Raw genomic sequence first — 27,105 nt, forward strand, 5'->3', positions numbered from 1 at the left:
CTTCTCCTTCCCTGTGCCAGCGAGATGAAGCAGAAGCTGGACGAGGAGGGCAGCAAGTGCAGCATCCTCTCGAAGCACCCGAAGTTCGTGGACCACTGCTGCATGCGCTGCTGCTCACCCTTCGCCTTCCTCGTCAACACCAAGCGCCGCTGCGGGGACTGTGCGTTCAACGTCTGCAAGAGCTGCTGCTCCTACCAGAAGCACGAGAAGGCGTGGATCTGCTGCGTCTGCCAGCAAGCCAGGTGAGTGGCCGAGTGCGCCCCTGGGGTCTCCGCTGGGGCCACCCCCCATCTTCCTTCAGCCAGGTACAGCCAGCCACGATTGATCAGCCTGCAGTGCTGAGTGCGGTAGAGAGATGGCCCAGGGGAGGTGCTGTCAAGGATACTGTGTGAGCATCACAGAGAGGACGAGAAGGGGTCATATTTCTCCTCTGGCCTCATCTGTTCATTCCTTTACTCCACAAGTGTGTGTGGGCATCTTAGGAATTGTGCTGGAGGCCAGAACCGTGGTGCTGAGTGAGGCAGGTTGCTTTGGGGGGTGACTGGACACATGAAAGTCGTGCTGCTGTGCCCAGCTGGTCGGGCGAGTCGTACACAGCAGTGGGCTCACACACCTGTCGCGGCTCCACTGGGCTGCCCACCCCGTGGTGGATGCTTCAGGGACAAAGGACTGTCCCCGTCTTATTCAGTTCCTTTTGTAGCATGTACGTAGCTTGACGTGTAAGAGGCACACTCTGTGGGCTGAGCAATAGACCAGGACAGTGTTCGACAGCAGAAAAATGCATGGTTCAAACGGGGTTGCAGGAACTTTAAGGAGAAAAGGATCCAGAGAGTGTTGGGGTGTCCTAAAGAGGTTTTATAAGAGGGGCCCCCAGGTGGAACTCAGGAGGAATCACAGAGCATTCTTGGGCAAGGTGTGGCCTGTGTTAAAGAGACGGGTTCCCAGGGTGTGTGGGAAGTCTGGAACAGACGATTCTTTCAGTGGTCGGTTTATATAAGAATCGGGGTTTGATCCTCAAGGGGCTGTGAAATCACAGAAAACAGCAGCTGAAAATCATTGAAGTAGCAGTTATGAAAATATGTTATCCTTTACTGTCTTTTGATATATTCACCCACACACAGAAAGAAGAAATAGCATCTATACAATCTTTTTTTTCCTTCAGTTTTTCTGTTTCTCTTCTCCATGGGTCAGATAAATCTCCAAACTTACTGAACCATTAATCGTAGGGAAGCATACCGTCCCAGCCTCTTGACCCCTCATCCACCTGAGTTTGTGTGGTGTGTGTTTGGTATCGGTTACAACTGAAGGACGTGTTGCTGCCATCACCCGGCAGTGATGGTAAGTGACGAGCGTGCTGCCTTGGGGTCACATCACCCGTGGATAGAGGAATGTTGCCTCCAAAACCAGTCTTCCGACTCCTGTCCTGGGCTATTTTATTTACCCTAGACTGTCTCAGGGGGTAGCCAGACATTGAAAAATAAGTGGTAGAAAGGGCAGCAACAACAGGCTCCTTAAGGCTCCATTTGAAATGTGCATTTCCCATTTCTAGGCTCTTAATCGGGAGGCGGGAGGCCTAGGGCACGCCACGTAACTCACTCCTGCACGGTGTCCGTGTGAGCGTTCCACGACACTGCCCCGAGTCTCAGCGGCAGGACATCGGGAAGCGATGGACCACTCGTAGGAGCGTGCCTGGGAAGACATCCCAAAACTGAGTGTACATTCGTTCCAGTGTTTGTAAGAAAAGGGAAGATTATTGAGGGGTCTTCCACATTCGATGTGTCTAGCACAGATACAACACACCCCAAATTGTTTAAATCGGAACGGGCAGGAACAGGTTGCAGAGGAGAAGGTTGGGAATCTTTGCCGTTTTCATCTTGAGTGATGTCTGGTGGGGCCATCTCAGGAGTCTCGTGATTATTACTGTCTGAAATCAGAATGGATGGGAAAGTCAAGCTCATTTCTGGTTTTTCCATATTGTTCCGGTTCACCAAAGGAACCTGTACAGGAAAGAAATTCGTGGTAGATACGGCAGGATTTTGCCTCTTGAAATTTGCCTTGCACTTGATAGAGAAGCGTGTCCGGGTCAGAGTACCCCAGGTGTATGGACTGGGGCATGACGGTCTTTTACACTCTGCAGGATGGCTCAGGGGAGCCTATTTCATGTACGTAGTCACAGGGATGCAGCAAAATTCATCATGTGAAGCATGTATGGCATGTTTATTGAATTTATTATTATTTGATGAATTTATTATGGAATGAATGATGGATTTTTTAGTTGGGAAGTTATATAGCCAGTGGGATGCTACTGAATCATTCCCTTTGCCGTTTTTTATTATACATACATTTGTGTTCTCAACAGCTCGCGATGCATATTCATTCAAACATTACAGAGCAGGACGTCTAGTAGTTGCATTGTGAGGTCTTCTGCAGGAGACAGAACTTTCACAGTGAGCACAGTGCATGCACATCACCCTTTCTCATTTGGGCTTGAATTGATTCAAGGATGATGTTTCTACGTTTCTTGGGAAGGAATTGGCTTCCTAGTTCTTTGCTTTATTATCAAAACGGTTCTCTCTGATTTTTTGTCATTTCGAGCTGTTACCTTTAACAGACCGATTTGAGAAATTGTTTTCAGGGAATGCGAGAAAAAGATTATGGTTGGAACTGAAATCAAAACACATCTCATTATGCCTGTGGCATTTGCTTTGGATTTTCTGAGACAAACGTAGGCTTCGTGTCTTTCCACTTGGAGTTGAAATCTTGGCTAGTCTGATCATTCATCTCTTGGTATTCCACAGCCCACAGGATTCGCAAATTAGCACACTGCCCTTTTGGCATAAACTCCACAGTATGTTTTAGAGATGCCCAGCGGGGGTGCAATAGCCCTAAGAATTATCGCTATGGGATAACGGCATTTCCAGGTTAACAAATACATAGGGAAATAATGAATCTCACTAGAAAGCAAGGGAATAGAGTTTATGCTTCAAGTGCTATTTTTTCCTTATTAGTGATTTTTTTCATCATTCTCCTCTGTTGACAAGGGTAGTTTGAAAAAGGCCTTCTCATTCATTGCTGGGGAAGTTGAAATAAGCATAACCTTCTACCAGTGTGTACCAAGAGGCTGTAGCATGTCCAAAACCTCTGGCTCCGTAATTTCATTTTTGAAAACCTATAAAGAGGAAACAGACTATATTTTTAAATGCTGTACAAAAAAATGATGTGTTCTGAATTGTTTGTAATATAAAACCCAGAAGTAATCTAAGTGCCCAGCAATACAGCAGTAGTATACATTTAACCTGACAGAATATGACGAGACCTTTCAGAGAATGTGTGTATTGGGTTAACACAGGTGAGTTCTTATGTTAAAATGTTAGATTTAAAGCTGCAATGCAAATTGCGCATGTACTATAATCACTATGTAATGAGGACAATATAGAAAAAAGATGGAAAAGAAATGAATGATCCATGCTATTTATGAATAATTGTTCTTTGGAAGGAAGGCTTATGGATAATTTTTTTTACCTATTTTCCATCATGTTTTCAAGTTTTTCACATTTTGCCTGGGTGATTTTATAAGCAGGTATAAGTAACACAAAAATTAAGAAATCTAGGACTTGGGCCCTGGCTGACGTGGCTCAGTGGACTGAGCACCAGCCTGCAAACCAAAAGGTTGCTAGTTTGATTCTCAGTCAGGGCACGTGCCTGGGTTGCAGGCCAGGTCCCCAGTGGGGGGGGTGTGAGAGGCGACTGCATATTGATGTTTCTCTCTCTCTCTCTCTCTTTCTCCCTCCCATCCTCTTTCTAAAAATAAATAAAGAATAATTTTTTACAAATCGGAGGCTAGACCACCTCAGGCAGTAAGTGGGTCCATGACCCAAACCATGCCGATCCTCTCAGGAATTTGAATCTTGGGTGGAGTGACATATCAGCAGAGGACAGTTAGAGCTGAGTCACCCTGAGACAGGTGACAAATGTTGACCATGGATAGCGTCCTGGTTAGCAAGATCACCAGTCCTGTCACCCCAGTCTCCGATGCTCAAATCTTCACTCAATTCTTTAAGCCACCAGATCGCTCCATTAAATTTCCTTTTCACAGAAGTCATCCAGAGGTCATTTCTATAACTAAAAACAGAACCTAAAGAGCCATCGCTGTGGATTGCAGGGGACGCCATGCGATCAGAGCTGGAAGATGGAACCTTTAGGTCAAAATGGCGGAGAGGCAGGTGACCGTCCTGCTGTGGGACTAAGGAAGGGCCCTTGTGATTTCTTACACGTTTCTAGTCTTCCACACTTAAATGCGGTCTTGATATTGGCAGGCCTACCCGATAATTAAGTGTGCCCTGCAAGAAAAAGAGTGCATGAGTTTCCAATTTTCTGCAATCCCTGGTGCATGGCAGACGGGAAGGGCTTCAGCTATGGCATTAATTAAATGTGCGCTAGTAAAGCTGAGGGTGGCCTTAGAAATGAAAGGGGTGACTCTTTTTGTAGCTCAGGTGATTTCTTTTTATTTACTTTCAGCCAAGTTAAGAAGGACCTAAATGCCCACTACACATTATGTGGGGTCTTAGGTTACTATTTGATTTTTGACATGACTCAAAGGGAGTTCAGGGTGGAAGGATATTATTATTAAAACTTCTTCTATTCTCACCTATAGGGACAAATTTTGTCATGGCCTACAATTAAAAAAAGGCATAAAACTAGTGCTGAACACTATCTCATCAAAGTAATAAATAATATTTCTCTATGCAGAAAAGAAACCAGTGGAAAAGCCAGCTCATGATAAGATGCATTTCCAATAAATGTGCATGTTTTGTGCTTATCAGAATTTTAATATATTTGTTTTTTGATCAGTTGTGTCTTAGTCAAAATTGGTAACTCAAGCCAAGATATTTTGAAACTTTGAACTTTGTGGCTGAAAAAAATTATTAAATTTAAGGCATTACACATATTGCTAGGCCAAAGAATGACAACATGGTGATAAATTAAAAAAAACTAAACATAAAAATATATGACATTAAAGTAAAATTCTATGAAGGAAGCAGGATGGGAAAGAAATATCTGTTCAAGGAGAAAACTGAAAAATGTTCATTTGTGTTAAAGGAGTCAGCAGACCAAGGCCCACAGCCCAAATCTGGCCTGTGCCCTGTTTTATAAAAATGTTTTGTTGGAACAGCGTTTACTATTGTCTGGCTGCAGGCAACCACAGCAACAGATCTGAATAGTTACCCCCGAGACGGCACAGCCCGCAGCCTCGACGATGTTTACTATCTGGCCATTTCCCCAAAGGGTTGCCGACCCCCAGCTTACACCAGTCAGGGCCCATTGCCGAGATTTAGGCACATTTCCATCCTGAGTGCATCAGGACAGCTCACCTGGAATGTCAACGAGGATACGGCGGCAACTGTGAACGTCGACCATGATACACAGCAGGACACGTCTGGGGATTTTAAAGGCTGGCAAGACATCATGCAGGCTGGTAGCATCTGTCCTGTTAATTGACTGCAGGCCTGTGGAGCAAGGAACCCCACCGAGGGGGCCACGCTTTCAGGCCTTGAAATAACAAGTGCGCTTAAAAAAGTAATGGAGTCTTTAGCATCTTCACCCTTCTGACTGTGATCTGTCTGGCAGACGTCATCGTATCTATCAACTTTGCATGTTGACATGGTAGGAAGAAAACCCCAATTTTTGTTATTCTCGACTGGTATTTAAATGTTTGTTCTTTTAAAGATTTTTGTTTGTTTATTTTTAGAGAGGGGGGAGGGAGGAAAAAAGAGGAGAGAAACATCAACGTAAGAGAAACATCCATTGGTTGTCTCTTTTACACGCCCAACCAGGGACCAAACCCATAACCCAGGCATGTGCCCTGACGGGGAATCAAACCAGTGACCTTTTGCTTTGCAGGACGATGCCCAACCAACTGAGCCAAACCAGCCAGGGTGGACTGGTGTTTAACTTTTTGTATTTGATCTTAAGGCCACTAGGTATTTCTCGGCCTCACCTTTGTAGCATGTGATTAACCTGGTACTTACCCATCAACTCCATCAGTTCTTGATGTGTCCAAGTGGCAGGAAGATGAAAATAACTCCTGAAAATATAAGAAGCTTCTGGACCAGATATGCCATGAAAGAGCCCTGAAGGCTTTAGGGAAAAAACTAAAGAGGGGAGTTTTATCTTCTGGGAAAACACTGAAATAAAGGAGGCTATTAAATCGAAAATGACCTGCTGTCACAGAGAATGGTCCTCATTTAGCCCCTAATTGATGCTGCGTTCACATCCAGAGAGAAAATCAATGGAAAATGTTCTTTAAAATGGAGCAGCAGTCAAACAGCTTGTCATCATTTGAGTGAGGAGGAAAAAAGAGCCAAAAATATAAAAAGTACCTGGACTTCAGGTTGTCGGTGACTTTCTGGAGGTAGAACGTGCCCTCCTCTCTGGTGTGCCTCCCAGCGTCAGCCATGCTACCCCAAGGGCGGGAAGAAGCCTTCCAAAAGACAATCCCCACGAGAATAATGCTTCTCCTCCCCATAGCACTTCTCTGTTTTCAGCTGCCTCTGTTGAGGACACACATCCAGAGCAAAAAGACCCTGTAAAAATGCCTTTTCCTAAGAGACACAGCTCCTCTGGTCAGGCCAGCCTTGGCCTGGTATCTAGGCAGCGAGAAGCAGCTGGAAGCCCTAGAATAGCTTTCACTTTTGACATCCACTGGAGGTTCTCTTTGGCTGGATAATACAGAAACAAGAGAATTAATTCAGAATGACTGGAGCCATGCCCTGGCCTTAAACCACATATGATCACTGACATTTGCATCAACATCACTGAGCAAATACAGAACACTGTGCATTTGGGTTCTAATGCTAAGGTCTGTTCCCTCCCCACCTTGGGAGTGGTGAGAGCTTAGCTAGCAGTTGGGAAGGGTGTCCCTGTCCCAGTTCCCATCTCCATCCACATTCATCTTCCCACTTCTTAGTCCGACCACACTTTCTCTTTGAGCCTTCCCAGGCTACACAAGAATGGTTCATTAATCTGGGGGTTTTGTAACAACTATGAAGATGCAGTCCTTCCACTCAGATTTTGTAGATTAGAGAGAAGTCTTTGGCAGGGGTGATTCTAAAGGTCCAGGCCCCTCCGCTCCTCACGGTCACCCGCTCCCACCCATGCATCCCTGAGCTCGCCTGGCATTCCCTGCCTCTTAAGCTTGTGCAGGTCCCGAAAACGCTTTCCTATGTTCAGAGTGCTGTCCGTGAATGCCTTGGGATTTTTGCTTTTCAGTAGCACCAGAATTTTTAGCTGGGGCTTTCACTTAGGGAATTGAAAAGTTTCTAAGGCCCGTGAAGCTAAAAATGCATTATCTTATCTCCGTTGGTCCTGGCCAGCATAGAGACGGGGCAGTCTTATTGCCCATCCCATAAATGTGGAGATTCAAGCCAAGAGGCTTGAGAGACTCACCCAAGTTCACACATTTGCTGGATTGTAGATGAAGCCTCAGCAGCCCTTAATGAGTTCCTGAAAGCCAGGACCCAGCATGAGGACCAGCTTCTGGCTCATAACAGGCTGCCAGTTATCCATGGTTGAAATCATGAAAGATCCGCACCCGAATCCTGGAACCCCTCACCCAGCGCTCTGTCAGGCTGTGCAATGAGAAATGGCCAAATCCATAGAGATGAGACAACGAAGGATTGACCCTAGTTTTGGAGAAGGGGTCAATAGCTTTGAACAATAGCTGGGAATCAGATAGGGAAGGAAAAGCAGGAGAGTTAGCATTTGGGAGTTTCCGTCCAAAAACATTCATTCCAAATATGCTTAATGTTCTTTATTTTTGCCAACCATTTTTTATGCTGGTCCAGGATATAATAATAAATAATACATAGTGTTTGACCTCAAAGAACTCACAGTCGAGGAATTGGGGTGAGGGTGGGGTAAACAAAATGTAAAAGCATATAATTACAGTATGATTAATTATGTAAGTCCTAGAATTCATACATAGAAGAAACAACTGTCTCAAAGGGTCTTGGTGGATAAGAAGACCACCCAAAAGTCTGGACGGGGCTCAGGGGAGGGTGTTCTCAACCAGAGTGACCCCACGTTTTCTGCATGAGGGCAATTAACAAACAGTAAAAATATCTACAGGTCACTTTTCTCAAATTATATCTTCAGTAAATGAAAGCATTATCTTAACTATATTGAGCATTCTTTTGTTACTGTGTCCGAAACTAAAGGTTCAGTGTCTAAAAGGAGTGTGGAAAAGGTGGCAATGCTTTGGGGACCTGGAGTAGGGGGGATGATGTGTAGCAAGGTTGGGACATTAAATACTCCCCCAGCAAGTGCCCCCTGCTCCATCTGCAGCTCCATTGACCAGAGCAAAGGTATGAGGATATTTTCTTGGGCACTCCTTCTCCAGAGACAGATGGGGGGCAGTTGGGGGGCCAACAGAGCCCTTCTGTCTTCCACACCCTGCCCAGGCTGTGTGTGGTTAGCTCAGCCACCTTGTCTCTGTGCAGAGCAGGAAAGCGCTGGACTGGCCCAGCCTTGGTGCTGGGAGGTACTGGCTACCTGGGAAGGGCTTGCTTGGGGTGGGTGCCTGGGTGACCAAGTGTGATCTGACTGATCGGCAGTAAGTGTGGTTTTCTTGGGTCTTAAACTAGGTCTTGGACCTTCCCCAGAAGCCAGTAAGACTGTGTTTGCTCTCTGTGAGGTGGACCAGAGCTTGAAACCTCTTGAGTAGTTGGGGAAACCATAGGTGGTTCAGTGTAACTAGGATGCAGGGCGCTACCAGGATGTCCGGGGAGGAAGCAGAAGGCCAGAGCAGGGCGTGGCACTTTGCAGATCGGCCGCAGTGCTTCCAGAATGCCTGGGCCTTCTTCCTGTTCCCTGGGATGTAGCTCAACGTGAACACAGTGAGGCCAGTGGGGGTCTCCGCTGCTCCCACCATACAAATCTTGTGATTCAGTTCCCTCTCATCAGTGTGCATAATACATTTTCCAATTTCACCATCAGTTCCCCTGATAGACAAGAGGGACAAAGTTTTCGGTTCAGTACCCATTGACATTAGGCCTTTGGCTTCAGGTTGGAGGCCTGCGCCGCCCTCCCTGGCACCCTGAAGCACCTCGAGAACCTTCTTTGTTGTCTGCCCTCCAGTCTTCCCCACCCCAGATTCTCTGAGCTCACGTTTTTCTTTCCTCGATGAATATGACCATTGTCCCAGCTGTCAGAGTGGCGAGATTTATTTAGAGAGACTTTTATATAACAATCACTTATATAACACTATATGCTAGGCAATGCTCTAGGAGTATTATAAATATTAACCCTTTTAATATTCATAATACTATGATCCCCCATTTTACATACAGGAAAACTTAAGCATGAAAAACTTAAATAACTTAGGTTAAATAGGTTAGTTTTCATTAAATAGTTTTGGTTCAATCAATGGGATTTCATTGGCTGAAAAACTAACAGGGCATCACGTATTAAGCAGGTCGAGTTTTTTACTGAAGTCAGTCAGTCTATGAGGTATGTTGGAAATAGCACAGATTCTGGAATTACATAACTGACAGAGTTCAAATCCACCAGTCACTGAGCAAAAGGATAGTAGTACCCACCCCTTGGAGTTGTTGCAAGAACTGAATGGAGGGAACCAGTTCAACGCCTGACACTAGTGCACGTCCGTGACTGTCATTACTGCCCTGCTTGATGGACGATCACAGCACTGCTGGTTCTCTAGGGCCTCTAGTAGCAGTGCCCTGAGTTTGTGGAGTGCACTGGTGTTGACCTTTCCAGACCCCCTCCCCCCGTCTCCTCTTCTCCCCCCACCCCATCCCCATGCTTGCCTCCTTATCTACTGGATTCTGGCAAGCTCTGCTTGCACAGAAAGAGCCTTAGTTCAGATTTCAAAGAATCCTAATCAAAGTCTTGTAGCTCAGGCTGCCTCGAGCCAATCATCTCCAAGTTTTTCTTTAGCTCGACTCATCCAAACAGTTTTGTTACTGGGATTGCATTTAGGGGTGAGGGCAACTGATTGATCAAAGGAGCTGAAGCTTACAGAAGGATCATTGAAAAGAATAACGTGGCGGAGCCTTTGACACAGATTCCACATGTCATTGCTCATTACCAAGGAGAAAGATGCTGACCAATGACCAAAGGTACCAGGTGCCTTTGGGACTCCCAGCAAGTCCTCCTCAGGGACCACAAGGGCTCCTCTCAGCCATCTCCATCCCATCCACACCTTCCCTAGCATGGCAGTGCACACATGGAATGATGGTGCCTAACACATATTATCAAAAAGGAGATTATTCCATACACTGGAGCCTTGTGTTCATGGGAAGCCTAAATTTTCTCTGTTGGCATCACCTCCCAGAGGAAGGGATTAGGTTTGGTTACCTCCCAAGGTCCTTTTCCATTTTTCCTTCCTTCCTTCCTTCCTTCCTTCCTTCCTTCCTTCCTTCCTTCCTTCCTTCCTTCCTTCCTTCCTTCCTTCCTTCCATTCCATTCCATTCCATTCCATTCCATTCCATCCATGTGTCTGCATCAGACCTGAATTTGAATCCTTGATCAGCCACTGAATTACTGAGTGATCCTGGGAAAATTATTTAAGCTTCTGAAATTTGGGAGAAAAAAGATGATTCTCCAAAAGGTTTATTGTAAAGAAAGAGCGAGGGAGAGAGAGAAGATATGTAGATCACTTAGCGATGCCTAGCCACCATAACTGGTAGCTATTATTATGTTGTTTTTATTGTGAGGTGGTTAAATAGCTATTTCCTTTCCTTTATAAAATATTCAGCACAGTATTATTGCCTGCGAGCATAAAGGCTTTTTCTCAATTTGCAATACTTATTTCTCAGCACAGCAAAAATCATTTAATTTTGATAATTAATTCCATAGTTTCTCTCTCAGCATTGACCCGAGGCAGTTAAAGATGTCTCCACTTGGCAATCAACAAACGAGGAGACTTGTACATCTTCTGAAAGGTTTCCTAGGATCACCCAGGGAGTGTGTGAAGATGGTAAGATGCAAACCATCACTGAATAACCTTGAGTGTGTATTAGTTTGAATTTCAGTGCCCATAGGCGCTGGAAAACTGTGCACAGCAGACTGTGGCTTCAAGTAGAAACATCAGGTAAAAATATTCGTGCTCTATCACATTACACAGCTCATATTTTTCCTGTTCCCCCAGTGTCAGAGTGCATTTTTAGTTTTGTCTTGCTTTGTTCTAAGCCTGAATGCCTGTAAGTCTGTCTGATGTTGACTATTCAGCACTTGATTTTCTTAAGCTTAGTGTGCCCTTTAATCTATAATTCAGATCTTTTATTTGGAGAAAACCTTTTCCTCTTATAGTGAATTTCCAACTGGAGTGTGCATCAAAATCACCTAGAGAGCTTGTTAGAACAAATTTGCTGGCCTTAACCCAGAGTTTCTGACTTTAATAGGTCTTGGAAGGGCTCTAAAATTTGTCTTTCTGATGAATTCCCAGGTGATGGTGTTGGGCCGAGGATCCGACTTTGAGACACACTGTTCTAGAATACTGTGACCTACTGATTTGCTATTGCTTTCATGTCTCTCTTCTCCGGGGACACCCAGGATGCGAACAGGTGACCTCCTTCACCTGTCTTCTGTCTCCATCACGTTATCTCTAGCCCTCTCTATCTCCCCTTCCCTTCACTGTGTCTTCTCCAGCCTGTCCTCTGTGTCCTTGCCTGGGATTTCAGCAATGTCACTTTTCCTTTTTGCCGCCACTCATGTCATGAATTTCTGTAATTTTTCTTTTTGTTTCATTTCTTTCCTGAATTCTGCCATTTCCCTCTTTACCTATTTTTATTGTTTCATCCTCTCTTCTTCTTTGGAACTTTTTTCTTCTGGTCTGATTTTTTTTTTGTCTGGCTACTGTTTATAATGTTCTTGTTTCTTCTTTTTGTCCTGAAGTGTCTTTACAAAAAGTATGTGATGGTTTCTTTGAAGAATTTTGCTTTTTTTGCCTGGAGAGCATTCTTTCTGGGTCTGCCTTTGGTGGTTTATTCATGTGGCAAAGGAGCCTGAAAAACCGGTCTAAATAGAGTAGCAGTTAACCCGAAATTTAGTTCTGCCGCCACTTTCTCAAGGGCCCATAAGAGCTCACCTGCACTCCCAGTGAGCTCTGTGTCCACATCACGTGCGTGTGCATCCGTGTGTGTGTACATGAGTTGTCAACATGTACTTTTCTAGCTGTCCGAGAGCAGTCTCTGGGGAAGCCTGCCACCTCCACTTTCTCCTTATCCTGCCAAAGTGATGGCTTGCTTCTTTGCATCATGGCTGCCGTGTGTCACCTTATTCAGCTTCCCCTGTCCTGCCAGTCACGCTGTGAACCATGCCGGGGGGGGGGGGGGGTCCCAAACCCCACCAGTACCTCTGCCTTGCTGGGTCGCTACTGCCCTCTGGTGCCTGGGGGCCAGCCATCTCTCAGTGTACGGGACAGTTGCAGGCCAAGCAGAGCTGTTCCCTCCGAAATTCCAGGAGGGTGCCGGTGAACAGGAGCGGTCAGCTGTATGGAGTGGGTTTTCCCTAAGCAGAGAAGAGGCTGAGGGGCTTCCAAGCCAGTCTGGATACTGTACTCAGAATGAATGATAGGCCTACTTCTATTCAGAGAGACCCAGGTAGCTCGGCCACTGTTGTGAAGGGGGCTAGTCCACATGAAGCCCAATCTTTCTCTTTCTGATACACCCAAGACACCCTGAAACACAACCTGAGAGACAGTGATGAGAGTTCCAACACTGACATTTATGGAATGCTTATCAGGAGCTCGGCGTTTAGTGTTGCAATTACAGACAATACTCCTGTGAGCATCTTTATAGAGATGTCCTTTTGCTTCTGGTTATTTTCTTAAGGAAATCTCTAGGAGTAGAACTCTTGGCTTAAAGGCTGTGTATGTATTTTTTTCACTTTCCTTAAATAGCACCATATTGCTTTCTCACAGAATTTACGAACTTATTCTGCCATCAGCAATAAACATCAAGTTCAGCAATAAACTCCAGTGTCAGATTCTCTCTCTCTTTTTTTAAATGTTTCCTACTTTGCTAAGAATAAAAAAAGTGTTTTGCTGTAGGAGAGTAAACAATATCAGTGATTTTGAATGTTTTCTTCTGGTTGCTTTAAATGACTCTATTAACCTCTTGGTTAATATTGGGGATGTAGGTCAGATTTGTGATGCTAAAACCAGGGTTGCTATTGAGGATGGATTGTTCAGAGTTTTCTCTCAGCAAGTTTGTTTAGCTTTGAAAGGCAAACAGCAACTCTGCACAAAACTCTGTCTTTGTTAATCCTTTCACCCCTTTGTGGAGATATGAGATGGAATCAAGTACATATCGATCGAGAATAGGGCACTCATGTCATGCATGAGACAAAGGGAAAGATTCCCCCCAGTCTTAGCCCCCTTGGGTGGTAGTGATTCGCCGAGGCGAGGGGTAAACAAAAGGAAGAAACTGCCTTTGCTGGGTTTTTCATGAATGTCTTGGCATGTGGTGGTTACACTTTCATATACAGACCACCGTCTAAACTTGTACTGACAGTGGAAGGACGGAGTATTCATTTCCACTGTCCACCGTCAGGAAGGCTGCAGATGCATCAGACCTCGGCACCTGCTCAGTCTGAAAACGCTGAATTGGTGTCACTGGCTGCAAACCCCAGGCATAGCCCATTGTCACCCACCCCCTTGTTATAGTTAAAAAAAAAACCCACAAAAAACATGAGAAGCAAAGCCTTACTTGTCCTGTAGATTTAAATATATAGTGATATAGCCCTGCCTTCCTAAATAAAATGACTATATTGGTGGTTGATGATAGTCATAGGACAAATGATTAGAGAGGATTCATGCACGAAATAACGTGACTCCTCTGGAAGAGCAAAAGTTACCACTCACTTTAGGGATGCACCTGGGTACCTCTTCTCCCCCGTATTCTGGCAGCAGCCTCACAGATCCTGCACTCACCACCCACTTTTTATCTTTACTGCCATTACATGGGTGGCTTTTCAGGTACTTTTCACTTGCTCATTTCATCAAACTAAAAATTTGTAACACATTCTAATCCAATCTACCTCTAGGCCAAATCTCACAAGACATATAGGTAGGTAGGTAGGTAGATAGATAGATATAGATAGATTATAGTTTTTTGTACTTTTTAAAATGATGATAACTATACATAACATAAAACTTACCAAATTAACTATTATAAATATATAGTTCTGTGGCATTAAGTGCATTCATACTGTTGTACTACCATTATCATCATCCATCTCTAGAATGTTTTCATCATCGAAAACTGAAGTTCTTTACCCATGAAACAGTAATGTGATCTCTCTTCCCCATCCCCAGCTCCTGGCAACCACCACGCTACTTTCTGTTTCTGTGCCTGATTGAAAATGCCTTGATTATGTCTTCGTTTGTGAAGGTTATTTGCTGTGGTATAAAATGCTAGGTTAGCAGTTATTTCCTTTTACTATTTTGAAACTATCTTTCCACTATTGTATCACTTCCAGCATTGCCACTGGGGAGTCAGCTGTCTGTCATCCCTTTAGGTAATTTGCTTTTTTTTCCCTCTAGACAATTTCAAGGTTTTCCCATTCTTCTTTATTCTCTTTAGCTTTGCTAAAATGTATGTGGGCATTAGTTTTAAAAAATGTGTACACATCATTGGACTTCTTGAATTAGTATATAGGGATGTCTTTCATGAATTCTGGGAAATCAGACATTTTTCCTGGACCAGCCACCAGCAGCAGCTGTACATTGAGAAAAACATCAAAGAATATTCTGTAATAAATATGCACCTTTGGGATACCACAGGTGGTCAGTGCTGGTGGCTAGTTACAGTATAAGCCCTCCTATATACACAGTCAGGACTCACTGGTTTATCATTCCTTGGGAAATGATTCTATTGAAGTATGAATGTCTTAAGCTTTTTTAAAGCTTAAATGTATAAATATACATTTATTCAATAATGCTTTAATGAAGGACTAAGGTATGTTCCCTGATTATGGAATTCTATATAATTCTGTATTCATAATGTTCTATATACAAGTTCTAATTGTAGCTTCTTTCAATTACAGCAAGAAGCTAAAGATATTTGCAAAGCATAATAAAAGCAGAATTCTAGTTTATCTAGTTTTTCAGTCTTTTATAGGTGTAGGTCTTGCCCATACCTAATGTAGCCTACCCAGTTTTCCCCAGACTTTCAATTTTATTTTAATAGAACAATTCGCTCTCATCTTATACCTCTTTCATTACTTTCCATAATACTTACCTAAATTATATATAACTGGCATAAACATAATTAGATACTGACTCTTGATACAATTCAACTGGCAGAAGCAGAAGTGATCCTGTGCCCTAGAAAGTAGGCCACTGCCTGTGATCATTCCGTGTCCCTGAGGACTTTTCTGTTTGATGGGGGAAAAGGTGGAGAGGCAAAGAGTATCGACTGGGTGGAGGCTGGCTAAGACCACTTCTTTCTACGACAGCCCTACTTATGAGAATTCATTACCACTGTCTCTTTCCCTACTTCTGGACTTTCAGTAAGAATTCCAAAAGTCATTAAAAAGGCTTCAGAGCACAGAGGAATAATTTTTATACAGTGCCAAGATAGCACAGGAACAAGCAAAGTACAAAATATAAACATTTTAGATCAACCTCATTTATGGATGTTAATGCAAAACCCTTAAGTAAAAGATTAGCTGATATTGTAGAATCCAGGAGTGCATTTAAAAGAGCAGCCCATCATAACGAAATGGCGTTCACACCAGAAACACAAGGAATTCAGAAATCTATTCATAGAACATCCCATATTAATCAGCCAAAGGAAATCAGCCATACGAGTCTCTGAATAGATGCTAAAAAATGCAATTGACAAAAAGCCATTATCTTTTTTTATTTTAAAATTGATTCTGAAAAAAGAAGTGCCCGTTTTCTTAGTGACAAATATCAGTGTGTGTGCGTGCTTACTCTCTTAGTCTCTCTGTCTTCTCAAGCCAAAAAGCAGCCTCACACTCAACAGCTGAGGACCAGGAGCACAGGCATTCAAGTTGGGATATTCACAGTCATCATTATTATTCAACATATCAGAACAAGGAATAAAAGTGTGAAAAGAGAAGGCAAAATCCTCATTACGTTAGATGATGCAGTTGTGAAGCTGGAGGCGTGGGGTTCCTGAAAACCAATTATAATCATTAAGAGTAGGTAAATGATTACCATGTGAAGATACAAAAACCAGAAGCTTTCTTATATAAAAACAAAGTTAAAAATAAAATGGAAAAGAACATCCCATGTGTAACTGCAAAAACAGCAAAAATGATAAAACACCTCAAATAACTTAACAGGATATCCATAGATTCCATCTGGAAAAACAAAAACAGCCAACATTGTAAAGAGCTCAGTTCTCTAAATCAGTCTGTAAGTTTAATTGGTTCCCAAGAAAATGTTCAACGGGATGTTTCTTAACACTGGGACGGACGGATGGGTGGATAAATAGGCAGATCGAAGCATGGGAATGATTCACTGTGGTGGAGGAGAGACTTCCATCTTCATTTTACCTTTCTGTCTGTATTTCCTGAATTGCTAAACTGTGTTGTTAGGAAAACTAATTTGTGATAACAAAAACCCCTAAAATGTGCTGATTTAAAGAGGTCTTTCTCCCTCCCTCCCTCTCTCTCTGAGCAGTCCATGGCGAATATTCCAGGTCGGCCAATGTGTCTGCTCCATGTAGTCATTCAAGGCCTCAGGGTTCTGCCATCTCCTCAGGGCAGGTTCTCAAACTTGACTGCACACTGGAACCCTCTGGGGAGCTTTGAAAACATCACATCACCCTGCTACACACCACGCCCATTAAATCGGAATCCCCGGAGGGGGACCCAGGCATCCACACTGATTATAGTCCCCCATCTCATTGTTGACACCAAGGCCACAAAGGGTTTCAGACACTGAGAAGGGGAGGAGATAATGGCAGAAGCTCACCTTCTGTATTCAGGGCCTAGCTCCAAACTGGCACACTTCCCTTGTGCTCCTGCCCTATTTTCGAAACCATAATCAATCCCACAGGCACACTTAGCTCGGGGGGAGCTGGCGACCACACAGCTACAATCTCATTACCAGGGGGGAAGGGGGAAAGAGATGGTGGTGACCAGCTGGCAGAGTCCAGGACATAAATGATGCAAAAGTATTTCCTCTCCTCCCCCACCAAATCACAGCAAGAATTATCTGGAAAATAAGATTCCAAATTTTTTCTTTATAGGTTTCTGTATTTTAGAAACACCAATGTTATTTTCTAAGGTGGAAAAAAAGAAACAGTTTGCTTCGGAGCTTTGTGAAGTAAATACACAGTTCTCAACTTAGGAAAACGAGATGTCGTGACTGTGAATAAATGTGTTTCCAGACAGCTGTCTGCAGTGACATTCAAAACTGAGGCATAGTAACAGGCAAACAGGGAGACGGCATCTCGTGAGCGAACCCAGTGATAGAATCCAGCAGCCACCCTGAGGGCGAGGCATTAATATTGGGGGCCCCTCTTCTACCGCATGTGACATTTTACCACACACTGTCGTATGACTTTCTCATTTCAATTAGAGGGTGAACAAAACCATGAGCCTTGCATGCAGTGATTTTCATGCCACATTTTCAAATGCATCTTCAAAATTAAATGGCATCCATCCCCAAACACTGCTGGATTCAGGACCCTCTTCGTCCTCTCAAGTTCATATTCAAACAAGCCTCCCGCAGGCATCTGGCTGCTGGGAGGAAAGAGGCCAGGCATCTCCTCCCCCTTCCTCACCCCCTGCCCTCCCAGATTGGCACGTGTGACCTTGCCTCTTATGCCACAGCAGGCAGGCTGATCTGCCAAGAACTGGCTGTGCTCTGGAGGAAAGAGCCCTATTTTAAGAGAGACTACAAACCTTCCCTTCTGCTGAAGGAGATGGGGATGGGACTTACACCTGTCCAGACAGGATTTGGAGTTCCTTCGGAGAGTACACGCTCAGAGACCTCACGCCATTCGTTCTCCCTCCATCACCTCTGGGTTCTTCAGTTTTACTTCCCTTTCCACATCACTTGGAACTCTTTAACTTCTGGAACGAGGATGAACAATGTGAAAGGGCCTGAGGAGAATGGGCTAGATTTTCTACTTTAGTGGAGAAAACCCAGAAAGAGTAGATAGAAGCTGTTGGGAGAACGTGCTCCATTGCTATTTGTCAGTAGACATAAAGGGATTTTAAATATTGTAGTCTAGAATTTGATTATATGTAAGATCACGTGCCTTATTACTTAAGCCTCTGGGACACTTCTGAATGTAAAAGGAAATGCCCTTAATTACACCAGGACCAATAGATAGAAACTAGAACTATTTTGAGCAAATTAGACTACATGGTCTCATGTGGGGACTATGTGGTGCCCCTAATTAGGTGTCCCTCCTTCCACTCACAGGAACCCCCCCTCAGTGTGGATTTATAACTTTTCAGTGCCCAGTGGGCCTGTACCACTAGACCTGGGGACCCCTTACACAACTGCACTGAGTCAGGGAAATTCAGCTCCAGCAGGGGACAGTTGCCAGAACCCACCTGGGGAGTCCTTTGGGTAGCTCTCAGGCTGGTCAAAGATAGCCCCGACACTAACCTTGAAGACTTAGCTTTCAGACCCCATATCTGAGCCGAACAGTTAGGACTCATTCTGGTTGTATGTACGATGGAGTAGTGGGGGCCCAGGCACTGTGGGGGCCCTTGGCTAGGCATGCTCTCCTTTTGTGGGATTCTGGGACCTTTCATCCTGAGAGCCTTTGCAAACCAACACAGGATTCTGAATGCATGTGTGCTGGCTAAACTGAGGAATGGATTCATCTTAGTTAGGCTCTTCTTTCTTTATGCTTAGTAAACATAGTCACTTTATTTTTTTTACCTGATAATTCTAGTGCCTGAGATGTTAGCTGTTCTGATTCTTCTATTTGTTGTTTCTGCTGACTCTTGTTCAAGATTATCCAGACTTAGCAGATACTCTCAGATTTAGATATTTTTTTTTACCAATAAATGTAGTGAGAATTCAGGCTAAAATATCAAGAAAGATTTGCAGTTATGACTTAAGGTGGTAAATTTTCAGAGGGGATTTTTTAATACACCATTTTCAAATAATGTGTGTTCCACTCATCACCAAATGTGTTTTGCTGCCCCAGTCTGCATGACGGGTTTATTTCTAGGTGACTCTTCCATCAACGGTATAACCTGATGGTATCCAAGCTACAGGTGATCTGGATTCGTCTGAAACCTTCTGGGCAAAATGCACCTCTGTATTTGCTTACTTCCTTGATGTGTTATTTTTGCAAATTTTTTAGCTTTGAAGATTTCTCATTTTCTTTGTTTTCAGGGGATTGTGATTCAGAGTATGTCCTCCACCACATTGCCAGATATGGAAGTCATCCTATAAATGATGTGACCAGGATTCAGTGATCTAGTGTGTTGGACAGCTCTCTCATATCTAGCCTGGCATTGCTGAACCTTACCCTGGCTGAAGCCATAGCAAGAGCCAGTAGAAGAAATCAATAGCTCCCTGCCAGTCATAGAACGTGCACTGAACCAATCCCAGCATCTTTAAGCTCTCTGAAAATATCAGATACCTGTCTCTCGTGTGTGTGTTTCATTAATGGCTTAGTCAATTTATATTTAATTACTGAAAATAATAAACTTCAAGCTTATTTATATTCCAGGCCAGAAATGAGTGATTCATCTCTTTAGTACTTGGTGCTCTGTGGGCTTTTTCTGTCATCATTAGGCTTCACAGAGTTTTTTAACACTATAATTCTAATTAGAGAGTAGTAATTCTAATTACCAGTGTATTTAAACTATAAATCTTAATTCTAAGTACAGGGGCTGAGGGAAAACAAAAAAATAATGAGGCCTGGCTGATGTAGCTCAGTGGATTGAATGCAAGCCTGTGAACCAAAGCATTGGGGGTTTGATTCCCAGTCAGAGCACATGCCTGGGTTGCAGGCCACATCCCCAGTATAGAATGTGCCAGAGGTAACCATATGCTGGCGTTTCACTCCCTCTCTTTTTCCCTTCCTTCCCCATCTCCCTAAAATAAATAAATAAAATCTTTCAAAAAATAATGAATTTCTACCCTGCATATCACATGGCTCTTCTCAGTATGGCCACATAATCAGAAAGGGAAATGACATGTACATATGAAATAGGTGCATTCTTTATCCTGACTCTTGATTGAACAGATAAATTTGGGGAATTGGTTTCATAACTTTACATTCAGCTATCCAAATATTTCCTTAATATTTCTTTCTACTCTTCTCCAGTGAGTCAGGCTCCGTGAAACCAGGAATTTGCTACACTTCCTGAGTTTGCAAGGCCACTTCTACATGTCTCTTGAGGAATCTCATTTTAGAGCATCCTTCTCTTTTGGCTCCTTGCTGTGTGCCCAACACCTGGCACCGTGGGTGTTCAGTGGACACTTAGTAAATAACTGCTAGTTGGAGGAATGGGCTGGCTACTGGGAAATGAGGGAGGAATCCAGGATGACTCCCAGGTTCCTGGCTTATCCTCTGGGAGGAAGGGCGGTCCCAGTTTCTGGAATTAGAGGACAGTAATAAAGCATCATGATGACAGGTTTGGTTTTGCCTATGTTGGGCCCAAGGTGCCTTTGAAGTGGTGTGTCAGGTGGGGAGCTGGTTAGAGCTCAGGGCTCATAAGTGTTTGGATGGTACCCAGGACAACAAGGAACACACCAAGGAGGAATTGTAAAGAGAGGGGAGAAGAGGGCCTAGGATGAGCCCGGTTGGTTAAAAACTTCAAGTTCTCTACAAAGGGCTCACAGAACATCAAGTTAAGACATGAAGAGTTTGCTATCCCAGCATAAGGTGGGGGGGGGGGAGCGGCGCTAGCCAAGAGACAATACCTATTTCACTTCATAAAAACCTTGAAAAATGTAAATCCTTAGAAAGGTCCTAGAGAAATAAGGCCTAATTTGGACAAGGCAGCATTCATCATGAAGAAAATTCAGTTCGGTAGGGCACAAAATGTGGAAGGTGATGCTGTGTTTATTCTCACAACTATAAACAGACCACTCTTAAAGTCAAAATTCAAAGCTACTACAGAATGCTTTTCAACTCCTTGGATTGCCATTTGGGAGTGGGAGCAAGCAGCCTAAAGAAGGCAAACTTTAATTCAGCATCGCCTGTTGGGAGAGCCAACACATCTGCCACGTAAGGGGGCTGCTTCAGCCTGGACTGGGTAAGCTCTCCTGCCATCAGCATTCCTAGGAATCCTGCCCGAGGTGTGAATTGCTCTCAGAATCATCATAAAGGCACAGAGAATATTGTGCTGCCTGTAATTCAAAGGCAGCATTAGCAGGGGAGTATTTGAATTCATTGAAAGAATTGAATTCTTCAAGGAAAGAATTGAAGAGGCATGTAGTTTACGACAATAGAAGTGAGGATGTGAGATAATTAAGAAAAGAAGATCTAATTTATTCTAAAGAATTGTGCCAGGGACCCCAGCTTTCCAGGCAAGCAGCTTCCAGAGACTCCTCAGAATCAAAACACACAAGGGCATCTGCCTTTTCCAAGGTTGAGTGTCTTTCAGGAGATTTGTGCAAGCTGAGAAGTGAGAGTCTTGCTCTAACCTCTAGAGACACATAGAAATGGCCTTGTAAACTCAGGAAGTGTAACAAATTCCAAGCAAGCTAAATAACTTTAAAAATCTTTGTGGCAGCTGTGCCTCTCAGATGTAATCATAAAGCACTAAATTTGTGGCATTGCTTTAGTCAATTTAGCCTGTAGCTCTAACTTTGGAAAAAATAATAGGCCAGTTAGTAAGTAGGCTAAGTCTTGGACATTGTGTATTAGCAAAAAGAAGTAATTTTCTTTTCACCTTTTATAAATTTTGTCCTCTATGTTTAAAAATTACCTTTAGAGAACCAAAATTTGTTGTATATTTTTATATAAGCAATGTCTGTATGATTTATTTGTTTAGTATTTATGTCAACTTGCAAGAGAGAAAAGGAAAGGCATCATATAAATACAAATTAGAAAGAAGGAGGGAGCCCAGCAGAGGATGGGTAAAGCAGGATGGAGGGTTGTGACAGGGTGTGTCTTTTCCAGGGGCAACAAAATCTATGTGCCTGAGGTGTGGGGTGCATTGGGGTTGGCAAGATATTTGGTGGATGATGTTGGGAATTTCAGAATGTGTAGAGCAGTAGAGTTTGAAATGAAGCAAAATGTGGGGAGATGTGAGGGTATGTTTCTGTGTATGGGTTTATTAGAGAGGTAAGAATGATCCCCTCTCACCTGGCTTTTAAGGCTTCATCAAAAAGGGACCTAAAACTGCTCAGAAAGAGCACTAAAAGAACTTATTCAGACCTCTTCCTGTTAAGATAGCAAGATTCTTCCTTCCCTGTGCCCCTATGGCTAAAAATAAGAGAAGCATAATTTTTATAGCAAAACCAAACAAATAGAACAAAACTGGAATTTTGTGCTACATGGTAGAACTGGGGCAATAGGAGTCTTCATCGCCTTTGTAAAATTATATATATTCAGAAAAGGAATGTCCACAGACACCCATAGCAATTTTTTGGTAGTACCCCCAACCTGGAAACTCCCCAAAAGTCTATTAACAGGAAAATGAGTATACAAATCTAGTATATTCATATAATGAAATACTATACAGCAATTAAAAAGAAGGAACTCTAGTTACATGCAAAAACATAGATGAACAGATGTGTTGAGCAAAAAAAGTTAGACATACTGTGTGATTTCATTTATGTAGTGTTCAAAAAAAGGTTCAAACTGATATATTATGAGAGAAATCAAAATAGTGATTGCCTTTGGGGGGAAGAGGGATTACTGACTGAAAGGGGACAGAGGGAGCCCTTGGGAGTAGTTCAAGTGTTCTACGCCTTGATTAGGTGGTAGTCTTATAGGTGTATATATAGTATGTAAAAATTCATTGAGTGTGACATGTATGATACACTATTGTATGCAAGCTATATTGCCATAAAATAAGTTTTTAAAAAATCTGCTGGGACATTTACCCTGTATCTCCCACTTAATAGCTGTGTGGCTACTGGCCAGTTGCTGAGCATCTCTGAGTACTATTTTCCTTATCTGAAAGATAGGAATGAATGATACTTGGCTCACAAGGTTGCTCAAGAATAAGAGAAAGATGTATTATCCCCATCATTGTGTCTGTCACATGGTTAGGAGGATGTCAATGGAGAGAACTTTTATTTCTTTCACTACAGTAGTCTGTAGGCCAGAGTCGCTGGCTCTGATGGCTCTGGCACTGGTGGCACAGCTGGGAAGCCATGCTGAGACTCTGCAGGTGTGCCAGAGGATGACATTTTCTGTGACAAGGACATCGCTTCTAATTACACTCTTAAAAGGTTTCCAGCTACACTTTTATTGCAGTAGAAGATTTTCTAAGCATGAGTGGAGATGATTAGAAACTGCTAGATAAGTCTAATAGGTGGTACTCAAGGGAAATGAGGACCAAATAAATATACTGGCTGATTTTGAGGAGAAAACGAAAGGCATTTGCTGAGAATAAGGCCAGAATTCACTGAGAATAAGAACAGAATATGTCCTTGTAACTCTGAAAAATAAACACACAACTGGGAAAAGCAAATACACTCAGATTCATGCCAAGACACATAATAATTAAAATTTCGAAAACTAAAGAAAAAGAAAAAAGTATTGAAAGCAGAGAAAAAACAATGTTTTTCCTATAAGGAAAGATCAATTCAGATGACGGCAGATTTCTCATCTGAAACAATGGAGGCCAGAAGGAAGTGGCACCACATTTTCCATGTGCTGAAAGGAAAGACTGTCAGTTGTAAATTTTATACCTGGGGATAAAATTCATCCTTCAGGAATGAAAAGGAAATCAAGAGCTTCTGGGAAGAAGGAAAACTGAAAGAAGTGGCAGTTGGCAGATATATCCTTGAAGGTTGGCTAAAGGAGGTTCTTCCAACAGAAATAAATTGATAATAGAAGGGAAGCAATGGAAAGAATGGAAATGTGAGTGCACACACTAAACTATCCTCATAACTCATATATGATAATTGAAACGAAAATTATAACACCACCTGGTGCTCAGAGCAATAATATTTAAAAGTAGAAAAGGAAAAACAGACCTAACTGAAATTAAGGTTTCCACACTAGGCTTGAAGTAGGAATATATAAAAACCAGGAGACTGTAATGAGGACCATATATGTGTTGTGATGCACCAAACCCCCCCCACTATGAAAACTACACAGAGATACACTCTAACTTTCCATAAATAAGGTAGAATCCTAAAGGGAAAGCATAAGAAGACAGGGAAGGAGACAAAGGAACAAGGAACAGGAAACAAAAGAAAATAGCAAAAGGAATTGCTGAAGCATTTGCAAAATCTGGGGGAAATCTTTTCCTGGATTTTTGGAAAGTTCTACATCTTCCTAGCAGAGCCCCAGGTCTGACTTAAGTCAGTAACTTCTCACTATCTCCAAGGTCCACTTAAACCTGGGTGTGCCACAATGACTCAGAAGGAAGATGTGGTTCCCTAAGTAACCTGAAGTACTCTAAACTTAGCAGCCACCTTAAAACAAAGCTAGAGAACTTGCTCTTCACTATGTGGAGGCTGCCCTTTAAGGGATGAGAAGACTTAGTGGCAGTAGGAGTTTCACACCTTGGGCAGAACCTCTCCCACACAGAGGGGGCTGCAGCTGACCCATAGCAGGGTGCTGCTTCCCAGGAGCCAGGACAGGAGACTGGGAGAAGGAGCTGCAGGGCACAGCTGTAGGCTCACCAGCATGGAGCCTGCATGCTCCATGGGCCAGGTGTGAGGACATGGCTGTGGGAATCGACTCCCCTGGCCATTCAGGCGCCTGTCCCCTGTCTTACATTCAGGACCTCTGGTGTTGTGGAAAGAATGCCAGTTCTGCTGTCAAGCATGACTGGTTTAAACCCTGGCTTGGCACCTAGAAGCTCTCTGTCACCCAGTCCACCACCCAATAGAACTGATGCTGGTTTGGGGAAGTGCCTACTGTAGTGAACCCCCAGTGAATGTTCCCCAACACCAGGCTCAGAGAAGTCATTTGGACAGTGGTGGTTTGCATTCAGAGCTCTAGTGTGGGTACCAGGGAAGCTAGCTCCATGCTCAGAGCCCAGGAGAAAAACTGGGGGCTGTTGGGACATTCATAAGGTACCACAAGACATCATCCCTGAACTCACCTCGTGCATTTGCTGTGGGATGGAAATAGGACCTCAGTGACTAGCACTGGGCATACATAGAGGCATGATTATCCCCCCAGAGGGAGGTCCTAAGAGGGAAGCAGGGCAAATAACTCAGTGTAGTAGTGACTGGGAGGTGAGGTGGCCGAGTTAGCTTGGTTTCTGATACCTGTCCCACCTGCCTTCAGGTGAGGCTCCAAAGCTTTACTCTCCACTTTGGTCAGGTGAGTGTTCTAACTGTCCTAGCCTCCCAAGGACGAGATTCTGTGAGAGGCATGTGCCAGGGACGAGATTCAGTGAGAGGCATGTGCCAGGGCTCAGCCCAGCAGCTGGCCCAGAGTCAGCTCCAATAGATGTTAGCCATTATTATTACTGTTACTGTTGCTATCACTGTGGGGGTGAGCCAGGCAAGTAGATCAATGGAACCAAGAGTATGGAGTGAAATGTCTGCCTGGAGGAAGGAGGGTGTTATGAGACCGCCAACTTTAGTTCTGTTGCACCTGTGCAGCGAGACTGTGGCAGGTTAAAAAGCCAAAGCAAGAGAGCGGGACAGGAGTCAGCAGTGTCCTGGTAAATGTGCAAGAACTAGCTCTCTGGGGACTAAAGAGAAGTTTGATTTATAGCCTTTGCCAGTTTCCACAGTGTAGATCCTCCCGCCATATATGTTTTCAAGCTACCAGCATGTCACAACTGAATGCTGCACTGAGGAGAGATGCTCACAGTCAACCCTTCTGAGCCAGAACAAGCCTGGCCCTCATACCCCTGACTGCGATGGAGCAGGGTGCTTCTGAGAACAGAAAGAGGCTCCTGCCCTCTAAGATCTCAGAATCTAATAGGAAGACAGGAAAGTCTAGACCATAGGAGGGGAGGAGGAGGCTGCCTGGGGCTGGGAGAGAGTGCAGGGCCCTGCCCTACAGGGCCTCCTCGGCCCTGCTAAGGAGTTTACGGTTGTCTCAAGAACAAAGGGCAGTCATCAGATGCAGAGGGTGGCCACTCTCGGGTTCATGTTTTAGGAGGATGGCTCTGGATGCCGTGTGGAGAAGGGTGCAGCCGGAGGCAGGAAAACAGGACAAGGCCTCTGCAGTCATCCTCTAGACAGGGATGGGGCTCTGGACTTGGTAGTCATGGGAACGGAAAGATGCAGATAGAGATGAGAGAGATCCAGGCCTGTGGATGGGGGGTGGGGGGTGGGTGGAGTCATGTGATGTTGCAGTTTCAGCTCTGCTCCTGGATGGATGTTGGTGACATTCCCAGGGATACAGCTCAGGGGAGGGGCAGCTCTCAGGGAGGGTGATTTATGAGTGTGAGGGCCTGTGGTCCCCCCAGTGGGACCAGAAGGAGGGGGGGCTAGCCAGGGAGTATGGGACAAATGTAGCCAAAAACATCTTAATGCCTGAGTCCACAACAGGACTCTAGATAATTGAGAAGAATGCAGTGCTCATTCTTGAGCACTGCATAAATGAGCCACAGCTCATTTACCACTTAAATTCAGGAAACTTTTTGTTCGAATTGTGTTGTTCTAACCTCTCAGCCATTGTGAGGTACATGGAGCTGATATTCCAAGTCTGTAGCTGAAGAAATGGATGCTCACAGAGGTTGTTATCATGTCACCCTTTCCGTGTACAGCCCTCAAAAGCCGTCTTTGAGCTTAGTAGCTTTCCAGGCAGGTTCTTAGGACTCTGAGATGCTCTGCCAGGCAGGAGACAGGGGTGTGTTCACACAGGAGGGTGGTCTCAACCCCAGACGTAGTTGGATTATGCCGAAGTGCTGCAGGACTTGTCTGTGGCTCACAAAAAGCGGGTATGAGGCTTAACAGAATTTTCCCCTAGTTTCTCAGGACTGTAATCATCATCATAAAGCTTTTATACATTAGTTCTAAGGCAAATGCCTCCTTAT

General features: G+C 43.9%; 1 protein-coding gene across 2 annotated transcripts in view; it reads left to right on the forward strand.

Moving 5' to 3' along the window:
* Nucleotides 1–27,105, forward strand: part of MYRIP (myosin VIIA and Rab interacting protein) — a 196,616-nt gene that overhangs the window by 76,736 nt on the left and 92,775 nt on the right. For both annotated transcript variants that reach the window (XM_037148349.2, XM_037148348.2), the window contains exon 3: nt 21–242. In XM_037148349.2, coding sequence (XP_037004244.2) covers nt 21–242 — 222 coding nt within the window. The remainder of the gene's footprint in view (nt 1–20; nt 243–27,105) is intronic.

This window comes from Artibeus jamaicensis, unplaced genomic scaffold, assembly GCF_021234435.1.
Source record: "Artibeus jamaicensis isolate MK-2021 breed Jamaican fruit bat unplaced genomic scaffold, CSHL_Jam_final contig_519, whole genome shotgun sequence".
NCBI classification, from domain to species: domain Eukaryota; kingdom Metazoa; phylum Chordata; class Mammalia; order Chiroptera; family Phyllostomidae; genus Artibeus; species Artibeus jamaicensis.